This window comes from Balaenoptera borealis (genome assembly GCF_965194805.1).
Source record: "Balaenoptera borealis genome assembly, chromosome: 12".
In the NCBI taxonomy this organism is placed as follows: Eukaryota; Metazoa; Chordata; class Mammalia; order Artiodactyla; family Balaenopteridae; genus Balaenoptera; species Balaenoptera borealis.
The window spans coordinates 73414482-73430711 of record NC_138869.1 but is presented as its reverse complement, the minus strand read 5'-3'; the positions used below and the strand labels follow the sequence as shown (position 1 = coordinate 73430711).

The 16230-nt window shown below is 39.3% G+C and overlaps 1 protein-coding gene across 1 annotated transcript in view; it reads right to left on the bottom strand.

Moving 5' to 3' along the window:
* DNAH8 (dynein axonemal heavy chain 8) overlaps nucleotides 1-16230 on the bottom strand; it is a 329846-nt gene that overhangs the window by 200959 nt on the left and 112657 nt on the right. Inside the window, exons 36-41 of the mRNA XM_082347906.1 lie at nucleotides 8646-8845; nucleotides 5749-5902; nucleotides 3570-3733; nucleotides 2329-2431; nucleotides 1211-1315; nucleotides 680-841 (exon numbers count right to left, since the gene is read on the bottom strand). Coding sequence (XP_082204032.1) covers nucleotides 680-841; nucleotides 1211-1315; nucleotides 2329-2431; nucleotides 3570-3733; nucleotides 5749-5902; nucleotides 8646-8845 — 888 coding nt within the window. The remainder of the gene's footprint in view (nucleotides 1-679; nucleotides 842-1210; nucleotides 1316-2328; nucleotides 2432-3569; nucleotides 3734-5748; nucleotides 5903-8645; nucleotides 8846-16230) is intronic.

Here is a 16230-nt window from a genome sequence, read left to right as displayed (position 1 = left end):
AGCTAAGATCCCACATGCCACGGGGCAACTAAGCCCGTGCACCACAACTACTGAGCCCATGCACTCTGGAGCCTGTGCGCCACAACTAGAGAGAAGCCAGCGCGCCACAATGAAAAATCCCACCTGCCGCAACGAAGATCCCACGTGCCACAACTTAGACCCGACACAGCCAAATTAATTAATTAATTAAATTAAATATTTTAAAAAACCTTAGTCGTATTTAACAAATTATGCCAATTTTTAATTATTTGAAGGCAAAATAAACAAAAGGCAAGGTGGATTTCATTTCAGGAAAAGATATGCTCCTTCCTTTTATATATGTCCATATCCATATCTACATCTGTGTCTATATATATGTATGAATAGATATAGATAGATGGTTTTTATTCATAGATAGGTGTCGTTTATACATAAGATGAAATTTCTCGTTAGTGCTTTAGTCTCAGTGTATATCCTCAATGATGGAAGAACGGTGGCAAATCCTCTTCTCGAGGATGGGATGGGTTGGCCTAGAATGGTGCAGGTGGACAAGCAAGTGGTCAGGCAGGTGGTTGGGGGCTGAGGGTGGGTGGGCCTCTCTAACTGGTTCTAAGCTAGAACAGCCTCCACATCATCAGGCTAACTGCCTCCTGAATACCTTTCCCCCTTATTTCGCTATTTAAATGTCATGTATTCTCACCTGTGCTGGAAAGTGATTGAGGAAAGGTAAGAGCTGAAATCCTGAATCACTGATTTGATAGAATGCAGATCTAATTATATTATGTAAGGACGACATCTGCATTTTTAACAGGTCCAGAAGCCAAATCTCCACGGGACCTTTGGCCATAACAGGATTATCCAACTAAAAGATATATTACAAATATATTACAAGTTGATAATAATCTGGTATTTTTACAAATGTCATAAATCAAAGTACCTCAGGCAAAGCAAACAATTTCACACAAAATATTTAAAACATGAGTAAAATCAACTAATACTGTATGTGGAAAGAACTATAAAGATCATCTGGTCTAAAACTTTCATTGTGTAGATGATAAAATGAGCCTCAGAGAAGTTAAATGAGTTATCCAAACTAGGCTGTTACAAAGCCAGGGCTACAGAACTAAAACCCGACTCCACTCCCCTCCCTTTCTTTCATAAGAGAATTGCATTCTCCTCAAATCTAAATTTTTAAAGAAATTCTAATAAAATTTTAACCAAGTTAAATTACAATAATTTTTTCTCCTTCTCTTGATATGACAGCCATGATACGATCATAGTCTTTTGCGTGAAAGGTCACCTCATTTATGTTGTCAGACACTGCAGGGAGATGTGGCTATAAGAAAGCACAAGACAGAGCAAACACATCATACATGAGGTTAAACACAAAAGTCACTGAGATGTTTTTAAAAGCTTTACTATTTTTTATATTTGTAAGAGATTAAGAATGTACTTCATTGTCTCCAAAAAAAAAAAGACTCTTCTTTGACCCTTGACTGACTTGGAAGCCCACTTTTTAAAATCCAGCCCTACAGAATGTTTCCTCCAAGACCTACAAATGCCCCTCTTACGTTATGGAGATTCGACTAGTAACTGTCATCTTCCTCCTGATGGACACTGAACCACATGGTCCCTGCCCTCTTCCCTCCCAGGGACAGCTCAGTCCTTCTCTTTTGGCTCTATGTCTGCCTTACACAGCTTCTACTTCCCTCCTTTCCTTTCTTATCCCCGCAACTCCCTGGAAACCAACAAGGAAAGTATTACTAGTTGTTTCCCAGATTCCCAAATCAGAAATGGCCCTGGGATGGGTGTTCCAGTGCCTCTCACACCCAGTTCTCTATAGTTTTTCTCTTCCTCCTGGAAGTATTGCCCTTGGAAATGGCAATAAAAGCATTTGAGAAGCACTTGGGACAAAAAAAGGACAAATCCAAACCACAATCCCTATTTGATCTAAGAATATTTAGATTAAAATACTCATAACAATGAATTACATTTAGTGAGCACATACTGTGTGTCCAGAACTTTTCAATGAATTATCTCGTGTAATCCTTATGACAATCCCATGAGGTGGAAATGATTAATATCCTGATTTTACAGACAAGGAAACTGAGGCACAGGAAAATTAAGAAGCTGCCCAAGGTCACCCAGCTGGTGAGTTGCATAATCGGTGACCCTTGCCTCAGGCTGATGGGCTCCGAATACAAAGAAAATAAGACATTTTATAACCAACATAATTTTTAATACTCTTCTTTCCTGACTGCACTTTTAAGACATTAACTTCATTTTTATTTTTTAATACATAGGCTGTGGAAAAAAAGGATTTAGGTAACAGATATTTAGATTACATACTTGTATGGTATGGGAATCACTGGCTTGTCCAAGAATTTCCAGGAGAACTGGATCAGATACAAAGAAGAATCTTGGAAATAGTAATCGCTTCTTCTCCAAATACCTTTAAATAAAGTCACATTACCAAATAATTTTTTCTGAATTATTAATTTTTGGGTTTTTTAGCCAAGACGCAATCACTAACATCAATAAGATAGTAGCAAACACCTACAGTCATTTCCCATTTGCCTCTGAAATGTTTGGTTAGAAAGAAAGTCCTGCTGCACCGTGGATGGCCCTTGGGAAAACAAGTGGAAATAAGAAAGTGATTCAGAGCAAGCCTGCCCCATCCTATCTTCTTTCTCATCAAGAGCCCTCCTGCAACCTTTCTAAGAGTACTGTGAACCTCGCAGCTTAAACCCAGGGTGAACACATAATTTATCTCCAAGCCAAGATATTTTGAGAGTGAAAGGGGGGACAAATAGCCATTCAGTCAGGACAGAGGCATAAATTTGGACAAACCAAGATATATCGTTACCCTATTTCAAATAGAAATTGAGAATGAACTGCCGTTTAAGAAAACTATCTGTGAGTTTGTCTGGTTAATTGTTCTCTGAGTGCACATCTCTACTCCATGCCTGTAGTGTGTTGACTGGTAGCCCCAAAATGATATGTCCACGTCCTATTCCCCGGAATCTGTGAATGTGGCCTCATTTGCAAAAAGGGTCTTTGCAAATGTACTGAAGTTAAGGATCTCGAGAAGAGATAATCTTGGATTATCCAGATAAGCCCTAAATCCAATGACAAGTGTCCTCATAAGAGACACACAGGAAGAAGAAGAGAAGGACATATAAAGACAGAGACAGAGATTGGAATTATATAGCCACAAGCCAAGAGCCACCAGAACCTGGAAGAGGCAAGGAAAGATTCTCCCTAGAGCCCTCAGAAGGTGCTGCTAACTTGATTTCAGACTTCTGGCCTCCAGAACTGTAAGAAAATAAATTTCAGTTGTCTTAAGCCACCCAGTTTATGGTAATTTGTTACAGCAGCCCTACAAAACTAATACAATGCTGTAAGTCACCCACCCTCAACTTGAAGGTGTCTTTTTTTGCAGAGAAATTAAATTTATGTGAAATGTTAAATTCCTAACACCACCTCAACCATCACTACCAAACCAAAAATGCAGTCAATTCTATTAACTTGTTTGGGATAAAACACTGTCACATATAAAATGATAGGTAATTTAAAAATTAAACTCTTACCCTGTAAGTGACTTCTGACATACTTCTAATTGTTCATGTAAATGAGGTAAAAGCTGCCCCATAGTTTCATCTCCAACACAGCAACTAATCACATTGGGATTCTCACGAGCTCGCTGCATTATCTTTATCCATGACTTGTCAATATTCTGAAAACGTTTTGCTTCCTAAAAACAAAAGTAAAAGTTGGCATGTGGATAATCGAATGAAGCCAAGTCTTCACTTTGGCATCTCCTATAGTTCCTCAAACCAGCCTATTAGTCTCCAGCTACATAATTTAAAGGGGCAATTTTTTTTTCATCTGAATTAACTCTGGAACAAGAGAACTGCTTATTGAAATGCTGTTCTATCACAATGAGGTTTATCACTGATTTTTTTCCTTACATTTAATACATTTTTCAAAGTGCCACATGATTAATTTGCAGAGCTATCAACTTAAATCGCAAATCTAGTCTTTCAGTACTCCAGGTGTTTTGGTTTGATGAGCAAACTGAAGAAGCATGAAAATAATTTGATCTCAGTATTTTGGAATAATTAAAGCTTAATAGTACCCCAGGAAAAAGAAAAAGAAAACAGTAAAAATCCAAAACAAAGCTTCATTTACATTTTTGCAAATGAAAACTTTCTGTTTACCATGGATGATATTAAGCTTTGCATTCAATTTTTTAAAATGCTTTTAGAAATTGGCATAATCTTGCCTCTATTAAAACTTTTAAGTGCACTTTTAAAAAATAAAACTTTCTGATTAAAAATGAAAGATTTAGGTTTTAAAAATGTGTTACAAAGGGAAACCAGCTATTTTCAAAATGCTTTATCCTTGATTTTTAATCTATAGTGATGCCATAGGTATGGAAATTCAAAAGAGTAGGCTTAGGGGACTTCCCTGGTGGTCCAGTGATAAAGAATCCACCTTCCAATGCAGGGGACACGGGTTCGATCCCTGGTCAGGGAACTAAGATCCCACATGCCGCGGGGCAACTAAGCCCACGCGCCACAACTACTGCGCTCACACACCTCAACGAGAGAGCCCGCGTGCCGCAAACTACAGAGCCCACACACCCTGGAGCCCCTATGCCACAACTAAAGAGAAGCCCCGCGCCACAACAAAGAGGCCCCGCGCCAGCAACGAAAGATCCCGCACGCCTCAACAAAGACCCCACGTGCTGCAACTTAAGACCCGATGCAGCCAAAAAAAATAAATGTTAAAAAAAAAAAGAGTAGGCCTAATTTTATAAGAGGAAAATTACCTTCATAGAATAATTATTAGTAAGTTACTAGCATTCATTTAAAAGGTCCCCATAAAGCTGTTTTAAAGAATTTGTTACAGGCTTCTAAGGCTCAGTTTGCTTGCCTCATGTTTCTGATCTACTCTATTAGTTAACTTACGGACAGTTAATTTGTGTTTACAGAATACAGATTATTTTAACTTCTACTCTCAGAGGAATAAGTCTAATTCTAAGAAGAGATGAACTATTATAATTTAATAGTATCATATTCAAATGTACCTCACCTCTTCAGACAACCCCAGATTTGAAAATTATGTGAGTTTCTTATTTCTACTAATGTAAATAAAAGGTCAGCACTTTTTAAAAAAAACTTCTTTGTAAAGGGCAAGATACTAAATATTTTAGGCTTTGTAGGCCGTATGGTCTCTGTTACAACTACTCAACTCTGCCGTTGTAATGCTAAAGCAGCCATAGACAGAACATAAATGAATGGACATGGCTGTATTCCAATAAAACTGTATTTACAAAAACAGGTGGGATTTCCCTGGTGGCACAGTGGTTAAGAATCCGCCTGCCAATGCAGGAGACACGGGTTTGATCCGTGGTCCGGGAAGATCCCACATGCCGTGGAGCAACTAAGCCCGTGCGCCACAACTACTGAGCCTGCGCCTGAGAGCCCATGCTCCACAACAAGAGAAGCCACAGCAATGAGAAGCCCGTGCACCTCAACAAAGAGTAGCCCCAGCTTGCCGCAACTAGAGAAAGACCGCACGCAGCAACGAAGATCCAACGCAGCCAAAAATAAAATTAAAAAAACAGGTGAGTTGGCCATAGTTTGCAAACCCCTGGTGCAAATAATCAAGACATGACTATACGTCTTTCTGAAGACTTTTACAGAGACATATAAACAACATACACTAAATTATTCTATCAGCAGTTACAAAAACCATATTTACCTGAGGTAGCTGTTTGGCAATATCCCCACCTACGAAGACAGCTTCAAGATAAACCCAAAGGTTCTGGACTACTAGCCACTCTTCAATTATATCTGAGGAAGTGGACAATTTATACACCCAATTCTGGATATTTTTTTTAAATGGAGCATTATATCTAAAAAGTAAGAATGGAAAGATATTACATTTTAAGGAAGATTCAGAAAATAGTATGGCTTATGGCAAATAATAGGAGAAACAGTCCTTTGACACTGAACATTTTTTCCTAAAAAAAAAAAGGCAACTCCTATTAAATTTCATACAGTTAATGAGATGTTTGCATTTTTATGAAAGAAACATATAATTATAGAGATTTCACTTCATGTTCCCATGTATCAGTGATAAACTAAGAAGTTCACCAAGTTTTAAGCCACAGAGGTCCAGTAAAGGAATTGTGCTGGTTGCTCCTCTGAGTAAAGGGAAAACAAGGAATAAGATGGCTTTCCAAGTCTTTTGTGAACCAAATCCAAGTGGAAAATCACACAGAGGGTACTGTTGTTACTGGTCTATGGAACTACTACCACAAGGCCAGGGTCAAGCTTGAGGTCTGGTGTCTACTACAGATGTGCTCGTCCCACCCACAGACTGCTAATTCCACCAGGCACTACGCCTAGATTCTGCAGCGTTAACGATCCAGAATTGCTATCCCCCGAAAGCCTGGTTCCTGTTTTTTCAACATCAGGGCTCGCAGAAGTGTTCATCAGAATACAAGGTGTCCAGAAAGCTGGGCACAACAAAGAAAGACAAGAAATAGAGTGGATACCATGAGGAAGTGATGGGAAGATACTGGGGAAAGACCTAATTAACTACAGTTGAATTAAGAAGCTGACTTCAGTTTGTGGCAATGGCAAGTAGCTTTGAAGTTGGTAGTGGAATTTCGCGGTGAGTGGCATTTGTTGAGTACAGTCTTAAAACTTTTCTTGATCCAGGACAGGATGACTTGAAGGGGCTCACATAAAGAATGGGGTTCTTCTGGGAATAGTCTGATGCCTAAGTGTAACCCTTCACTTCTATGGAAGACTATGTTATACATGGAGGTATAAAGGGGTTGTACAAAAACTGCCCCAAGGAGGCAGATGAGTTGATCTGGCAGTAAGAGGCATTTTTCTCAACTCCCATTTATAGTGTCCATCTGGCCAGTCTAGAGCTGAAAGGCAGTCAATATGCCAAAAAAACCCTTCAAGATCAATACACACAGACCAAGATGGTATGGAAGGGCATTTCAGGGAGTTGAAGCACTTAAATATTTGGAGCCAAAAATAATTTTGCACAGAATAAAAAAAAAATCATCTTTGATGGTATGTAACTTCCCAACAAGAAAAAGGGAGATTTGAAATAAAATCACTAATGACCAGTTTTTGTCGTTTGGCCAAGAACCTGCATTGCACAGCTTTGTGTGGTGGAACCTGTTCACAACAGTTAGGAAGGCCCTTGGAATGCCAGGGAATCAGGGACCCACCAGGAAAGTGTCACAATCCAGGGAATCCAGCTGAGTGAAGCCTCACCCATGAAGATACACAATTTCCTTCTCACATCCGGGTAGCCCTAGAGATCCAGCTGGTACTGCCTTCTATGAGATCAGTCTGTGGTTGGCTCTAGAAGAGGTTTTCTGGATCCACTTGACGCTGCAAAGTTCTCTAGGAGGACAATCTACTGAAGTGTTGTGACTTCTTAGATATCCTTATACTCCTTCTAGCAGGGCCTCAACATTGAGTTTACTAGTACCATAAATAAGTACTATAATATTCAGGTTATATGCAAGTTAAGAATGAAATTAAGAAAGGCTTCAAGTCCTGAATTCTTGGGCTACACACCAGGTTCAGGTGAATCTACAGCCCTTCTTCAAGAGGTCATCATTCAGGAAATCAAGATGGCAAAATTTGCAATGAACCATGGGGAAGTAGCAGCCTGTGAAGTCTAGGAACCACTGAATTGCCTATGGTCACCTTTGCCAGGTTATTCAGATTCCCTGAAAGCAGAGGACATACCTTAGGAGTTTAACCCCAGCAACTTCAACCCAGAATTAGGAGCTTTGTGAGTTAGTACATTATCCAAATACAAGCCTGCCTCTGAGCCAGAGGTCATGCAGGATGTCATTCATTAAACAGCAGTCCCAACCTGGAGGTAGGGTATTAGAATCCCCATGGACACTGACCTCTGTTAATGACCTCTAAGATAATGTGACATATTTCTTAGGTGTGTTAGGGTGAAGACCAGTTAAGAATTACTGGATAGTCAGCTAGGGGATTAGAGGTTGCTAATGCCAAGACAGTGTACTTAATCTGGGTACCATTTCCTAAAGCTGCTTTTGCGATAACAGTCACTTTCAAGCGGTTCAGTAGTCCAGTGATGGACATGTTGCCTCGTTTAGGCTGCAGTGGACCCAGCACAGATATGGCCACTTTTCACCATAAAAAATCCAAGTGTGTAAGTGTCAAGCCCTTCACTATATTCCTTCATGTGTTGACAGCATACTTTTCCTGGGCCATTGGTTGAACACTTGAGCAGGTTTAGCCAAGGAGGGCAATGATGAAAAATCAGAGAATTAAAAGAGAAAGGAGATAAAATGAAGATGTCATCTTGGTGGGGAGTCCAGATGTTCAGGAGATAAGCTGTCAATTTGAGGGAGAATAATTATGATGGGGCCCATCAGGAAACACAGGAAGGGGAGGTGAGTACCATAGAAGAGATGGAGGCCATGATTAGTAGGCAAAATAGATAGTTCATGTAAGGACAAACAAGAGTCAACACTTTAGGTCAGAATCTTGTGTTGTGCCACAGCTACAAAACTGGGCTTTTATCTAAAATTATATAACCCTAAATACCAAATCAAAACCTTCCCCTGAAAATTATAAAATTACCTGTTGCTTAGTAAGGAACCTAAGACCATTAAACTATCCTCCATCAAGGTGATAATCTCTCCCGATTCAGTTCCTTTGAGCAGCAGCTCTCCCTTTCCCTTAAATGCTGCAAAACTCAGGTTCTGGTTGGTCCAATTCTCAATCACCTGAGTCAGCTTGGCTTCAATATCCTTCTCCTTAATGGCAGATATGCAAACATCCTTCAGAAGGAAATCAAAGAATATGTCATGACATTTTCAATTACAAATTAAGTGCATTTAAAATCAGAATTTTTTAGCTTGGCCCTAGAAGTCATTGGGTCATTTTACAGCCAAGAAAACCAAGGCTCAAGATGATTGTGTTGCAAGTTCAAACCAGAACCTTCTGACACTCTGACTACTAATTATTTTATTGTACCACCTACATGAGATAATGGAATTTAAATCATCATGTTCTTATTTATATTTTTAGTTGGTGTTTTTCAGCCAAAATGGATATAATCACAGCTGCTCTATCTCAGCAGCTTGCTATGAGAAGCAAATGAGAATATATGTGAGACTCTTTTGAACTCTTTCAAGTAACATATAAACATTGCTATATTCCTGCCTGTTCTGGCCCTGATATGAATATCTCACTTGATTAAAAGTTAATTCTATTTTTAATGGGTTTTTCTGTTTTTCTGAGAATCTTTGATATGAAAGTTTCACAAGGGAAAATAAAAGTAAGGTATTTTCTGCAACATGCCTCAATTAATTTTCATACTTAGAATCACAGAATCTTAGAGATGGGAAGGTATATAAAGGTGCAAGGAATTTCCACAAATGATTATATTACAAATTAATGTGTAGTAAGTGTAATAAGAGTGGTGTGAACTGCTGTGAGTTCTGAGGAGGAGAAATGACTTTTGCCTGCAGCAAGGAGGAAAGGCTTCATTGAGGAGGGAGCATCTGAGAATAAGTGGGATTCCAACAGGGGGAGGGAGAAGACATTTTACAGGAAGGGAAAAGGCTTCCTTTAGAGGCCATGAATGAAGTAACAGTAAGAATCCAGCTTGGCTAATAGCAGGGCATATGGGGTGAAGAAAACAGAATATACCAGTGTAGACAACACTGAGAGTCTGTTTTGGGGTAAGAATAGTTAATAACTGAATCCCAGAATCCCTTGGACTTGCAAAATCAAGTTTTCAAAGCACAGCCTGTGAAAAGCTATACTCTTAAGTGTAAAAACCTACTTATATAAGAATGAGGTGGTCACCAAAGTTTTTTAAAACTCTTTATTTCCCTCAGTAGTATCTGAATGGCATTTATAAATAGGACAAAAATGCTTTGAAAACAAAACTTGTGGCGTGCATGTTGCTAGAAAGAGGCAAGGAGGCAGCAGAAAACTCAAAACCATACATTTAGGGGATATTTCTGGTCATGGGGTGCAGTTTTCGCCTCCAAAAACATAGAATAATGTACAAAACACAAAAAGAGAAGGTAAAAAACAAACACAGTAAGACTTAAAAACAAGGTAAACATCTCCATGAACTAGAAGTGAAAAAGACATGCAAGCCAGGAGGTGGAGCTGAAGCCCAGGCCTGAGGGCTCTGGTCAGCGGGTGCCAACCCCTTGGCTCCTGTGGGACACAGGAGACTAAAAGTGGCCTGTATGAAAGGGACCATCAGGACTATGGTCTAGATCCCTCCACTGTGGAAGGAGGCTGCCTGTAGCTGCCATCTGGTCATCTAGATTAAATGAACCTAAGGATGTGGCAGATGGGGTGACAGATCCAGGTCCACAACCAGGACCTAAGACAGGTCAGCTCTGCCTGGATCTGCCCCACCACAGCAGAATAGGGGATGTAAACCACTATTGTAACACCTGGCTCTGGACTTGAGGAGATGGGGGATGCAGGAAGAAGCCACAAAACCACTTGACTCCTAAGGAAGGCTAAAATGCAGAAGGAGAAAAACAGTTTTAACAAATTATAAAAGCCACATTTTGTAAAGCTCATCACTCAAAATGAGTCCTCTAAAAAATAAAAATTGCAAAACCCTTGGGAATTCCCTGGCAGTCCTGTGGTTAGGACTCCATGCTTTCACTGCCAAGGGCCCAGGTTCAATCCCTGGTTGGGGAACTAAGATCTTGCAAGCCGCGTGGTGCAGCCGAAAAAAAAAAAGTGAAAAAAACAATTGCAAAACCCATGAAAAGAAATCCAATACTCAGAGAGATAGCCAACATAAAAAACAATCAGAGTAAAAACTCAGTCCAGGTGAAATTAATTTTATAGAACAATCTGAAAAATAATCTTTAATTATGGTTAATCTGGGGGCCTTGGAGTATGGGCGGTAGAGATGAACTTATATTGGCCATGAGGTGATAATTTTGGAAGCAAGAGGATCTCTACTTTTCTTTGAAATTTTCCATAATAAAAAATTTTAAAATAATTATGTTTAGGATGCTCAAAGAGATAAATGAAGAACTCTAAAGATTTGAGATTTATAGGTTTGAGAATATATAAAATATTTGAGAATATATGTAGATTTAATAATCTATAGATCTAAGAATCTATAAAAAGGACAGAAAAAAATGTAGAAATGAAAAAAGAACAGGTGGTCACAAAAGAAAAAGAACTAAGTTCTAGTTCAAGATGGTGACATAGGAGGATACTGAACTCACCTCCTCCCATGGACACACCAAACCTACAGCTACATATGGAACTGAAAGAAACCCAAAAACTAGTTGTGCAACTCTTACACATTAGGTGAACAAGGAAAAACTCACATCAAAACTGGTAGGGGAAGCTGAGACAGAATCTCATGTTCAGCCCCACTCCTGGCACAGGGACCCACAATCGGGAAGGAACCCACAGACCAGAGGTTCTCCCTGAGGAGCAAACGATGTGAACTCCACATCAGGCACCCCAACTTTTAACACCTGTACCTGAGAGGTGAGCACCCCAAAATTCAGGGCTTATGTCCACGAGACCCACAAGGCCATAGTAAACTGAGAAATAGTTCTTAAATGGCTTGTTTGTACTCACCCAACCTGGGGCCCAGCACAGAGACAGCTGACTAAAAAGCATCTAGTCTTTCTGTGAAAAAAAAGGCCTATTTGTTTAATACGCAGATATACCCAAAGAGACTCACAACAAAACACATAATTAAAGTGTCAAAAGTTAAAGACAAGGAGAGATCTTAAAAACAGCAAGAGAAAGACAACTTGTTACATACAAGGGCACCCCATGAGACCATCAGCAGATTTTTCAGCAGAAACTTTGCAGGACAAAAGGGAGTGGCACAATATACTCAAAGTGCTAAAAGAAAAAAAATGCCACCAAGAATACTGTACATGGTGAAGCTGTCTTTCAGAACTGAAGGAGAGATCAAGAGTTTTTCAGACAAGCAAAAGCCTAAAGGAGTTCATCACCACTACATGAGTCTTACAAGAAATGTTAAAGGGACTTCTTTAGGCTAAAATGAAAGGATGCTAATTGGTAACAGGAAAATATATGAAAGTATAACTCTCACTGGTAAAAGGAAATAAATAGTAAAGTTCAGAATAGTCTAGCCTCAGGCCGGCAGGTTGGAAGTCTCCAGGAACGGGCAGCCAGTGTGTGTAGGAGTGAATCTGCGAGTTTGCCAAGCTGATGGGCAGAAAAAGCAAGCCTGCACCCTCCAAGCTGCACTATTACAATTGGGAGACAAGCCTCAACCAGAAGTCCCTGAAGAAATTCTAAAAAAGCCATGTGGCTGACAGGGTCTTGGTGCTCCGGCTGGGTGTCGCCTGAGCCTCTCAGGTGGGAGAGACGAGTTCAGGACATTGGTCCACCAGAGACATCCCAGCTCCACATAATATCAAACGGTGAAAGCTCTCCCAGACATCTCCATCTCAATGCTAAGACCCAGCTCCACTCAACGACCAGCAAGCTACAGTGCTGGACACCCTATGCCAAACAACTAGCAAGACAGGAACACAACCCCACCCATTAGCAGAGAGGCTGCCTAAAATCATAATAAGGTCACAGGCACCCCAAAACACACCACCGGATGCGGTCCTGGCCACCAGAAAGACAAGACCCAGCCTCATCCACCAGAACACAAGCACTAGTCCCCTCCACCAGGAAGCTTACACAAGCCACTGAACCAACCTTAGCCACTGGGGGCAGACACCAAAAACAATGGGAACTACAAACCTGCAGCCTGCGAAAAGGAGACCACAAACACAGTAAGTTAAGCAAAAGGAGAAGACAGAGAAGCACACAGCAGATGAAGAAGCAAGGTAAAAACCCACCAGACCAAACAAATGAAGAGGAAATAGGCAGTCTACCTGAAAAAGAATTCAGAGTAATGATAGTAAAGATGATCCAAAATCTTGGAAATAGAATGGAGAAAATACAAAAAACTTTCAACAAGGACCTAGAAGAACTAAAGAGCAACAAACAATGATGAACAACACAATTGCTGAAACTAAAAATTCTCTAGAAGGAATCAATAGCAGAATAACTGAGGCAGAAGAACGGATAAGTGACCTGGAAGATAAAATAGTGGAAATAACCACCGCAGAGGAGAATAAAGAAAAAAGAATGAAAAACAATTGAGGACGGTCTCAGAGATCTCTGGGACAACATTAAATGTACCAATATTTGAATTATAAGAGTCCCAGAAGAAGAAGAGAAAAAGAAAGGGACTGAGAAAATATTTGAAGAGATTATACTTGAAAACTTCCCTAATATGGGAAAGGAAATACTCAATCAAGTCCAGGAACCACAGAGAGTCCCATACAGGATAAATCCAAGGAGAAACACACCAAGACACATATTAATCAAACTATCAAAAATTAAACACAAAGAAAAAATATTAAAAGCAGCAAGAGAAAAGCAACAAATAACATACAAGGAAATCCCCATAAGGTTAACAGCTGATCTTTCAGAAGAAACTCTGCAAGCCAGAAGGGAGTGGCAGGACATATTTAAAGTGATGAAGGAGAAAAACCTACAACCAAGATTACTCTACCCAGCAAGGATCTCATTCAGATTCGATGAAGAAATTAAAGCCTTTACAAAAAAGCAAAAGCTAAGAGAATCCAGCACCACCAAACCAGCTTTAGAACAAATGCTAAAGGAACTACTCTAGGCAGGAAACACAGAGAAGGAAAAGACCTACAATAAAGAACCCAAAACAATTAAGAAAATGGTAATACGAACATACATATCGATATTTACCTTAAATGTAAATGGATTCAATGATCTAACCAAAAGACATAGACTAGTTGAATGGATACAAAAACAAGACCCATATATATGCTGTCTACAAGAGATCCACTTCAGACCTAGGGACACATACAGACTGAAAGTGAGGGGATGGAAAAATCTATTCCATGCAAATGGAAATCAAAAGAAACCTGGAGTAGAAATTCTCATATTAGACAAAATAGACTTTAAAATAAAGACTATTACAAGACACAAAGAAGGACACTACCTAATGATCAAGGGATCAGTCCAAGAAGATGATATAACAATTGTAAATACTGATGCACCCGACACAGGAGCACCTCAATACATGAGGCAAATGCTAACAGCCATAAAAGGGGAAATCGACAGCAACACAGTCATAGTAGGGGACTTTAACACCCCACTTTCACCAATGGGCAGATCATCCAAAATGAAAATAAATAAGGAAACACAAGCTTTAAATGATACATTAAACAGGATGGACTTAATTGATATTTTTTATAGGACATTCCATCCAAAAACAACAGAATACACTTTCTTCTCAAGTGCTAATGGAACATTCTCTAGGATAGATCACATCTTGGGTCACAAATCAAGCCTCGATAAATTTAAGAAAATTGAAATCGTATCAAGTATCTTTTCTGGCCACAACGCTATGAGACTAGATATCAATTACAGGAAAAATATCTGTAAAAACTACAAACACCTGGAGGCTAAACAATACACTACTTAATAACCAAGAGATCATTGAAGACATCAAAGAGGAAATTAAAAAATACCTAGAAACAAATGACAATGAAAACACGATGACCCAAAACCTATGGGATGCAGCAAAAGCAGTTCTAAGAGAGAAGTTTATAGCAATACAATCCTACCTCAAGAAACAAGAAACATCTCAAATAAACAGCCTAACCTTACACCTAAATCAATTAGAGAAAGAAGAACAAAAAACCCCCCAAAGTTAGCAGAAGGAAAGAAATCATAAAGATCAGATCAGAAATAAACAAAAAAGAAATGAAGGAAGCAATAGCATAGATCAATAAAACCAAGAGGTGGTTCTTTGAGAAGATAAACAAAATTGATAAACCATTAGCCAGACTCATCAAGAAAAAAAGGGAGAAGACTCAAATCAGTAGAATTAGAAATGAAAAACAAGAAGTAACAACTGACACTGCAGAAATACGAAGGATTATGAGAGATTACTACAAGCAACTATATGCCAATAAAATGGACAACCTGGAAGAAATGGACAAATTCTTAGAAAAGCACAACCTTCCGAGCCTGAACCAGGAAGAAATAGAAAATATCAACAGACCAATCACAAGCAGTGAAATTGAGACTGTGATTAAAAATCTTCCAACAACAAAAGCCCAGGACCAGACGGCTTCACAGGCAAATTCTATCAAACATTTAGAGAAGAGCTAACACCTATCCTTCTCAAACTCTTCCAAAATATAGCAGAGGGAGGGGAGGAACACTCGCAAACTCATTCTACAAGACCACCATCACCCTGATACCAAAACCAGACAAAGATGTCACAAAGAAAGAAAACTACAGGCCAATATCACTGATGAACATAGATGCAAAAATACTCAACAGTGTCTGGAGCCTGTGCTCGGCAACGAGAGGCCGCGACAGTGAGAGGCCTGCGCACCGTGATGAAGAGTGGCCCCCACTTGCCACAACTAGAGAAAGCCCTCACACAGAAACGAAGACCCAACACAGCCATATATATACACATACATGCATACATACATACATAAAAAGAATGTAAGCAGACAAGAATAGCATTAAAAAAATAAAAAATTTTAAAAAATTAAAAAAAAAAATACTCAACAAAATAATAGCAAACAGAATCCAACAGCACATTAAAAGGATCATACACCATGATCAAGTGGGGTTTATCCCAGAAATGAAAGGATTCTTCAATATACACAAATCAATCAATGTGATACACCATATTAACAAATTGAAGGATAAAAACCATATGATCATCTCAATAGATGCAGAAAAAGTTTGCGACAAAATTCAACACCTATTTATGATGAAAACCCTCCAGTAAGTAGGCATAGAGGGAACTTACCTCAACATAATAAAGGCCATATATGACAAACCCACAGCCAACATAGTTCTCAATGGTGAAAAACTGAAACCATTTCCACTAAGATCAGGAACAAGATGACGTTGCCCACGCTCACCACTATTATTCAACATAGTTTTGGAAGTTTTAGCCATAGCAATCAGAGAAGAAAAAGAAATAAAAGGAATCCAAATCGGAAAAGAAGAAGTAAAGCTGTCACTGTTTGCAGATGACGTGATACTATACATAGAGAATCCTAACGACGCTACCAGAAAACTACTAGAACTAACCAAAGTTAGTTGGTAAAGTAGC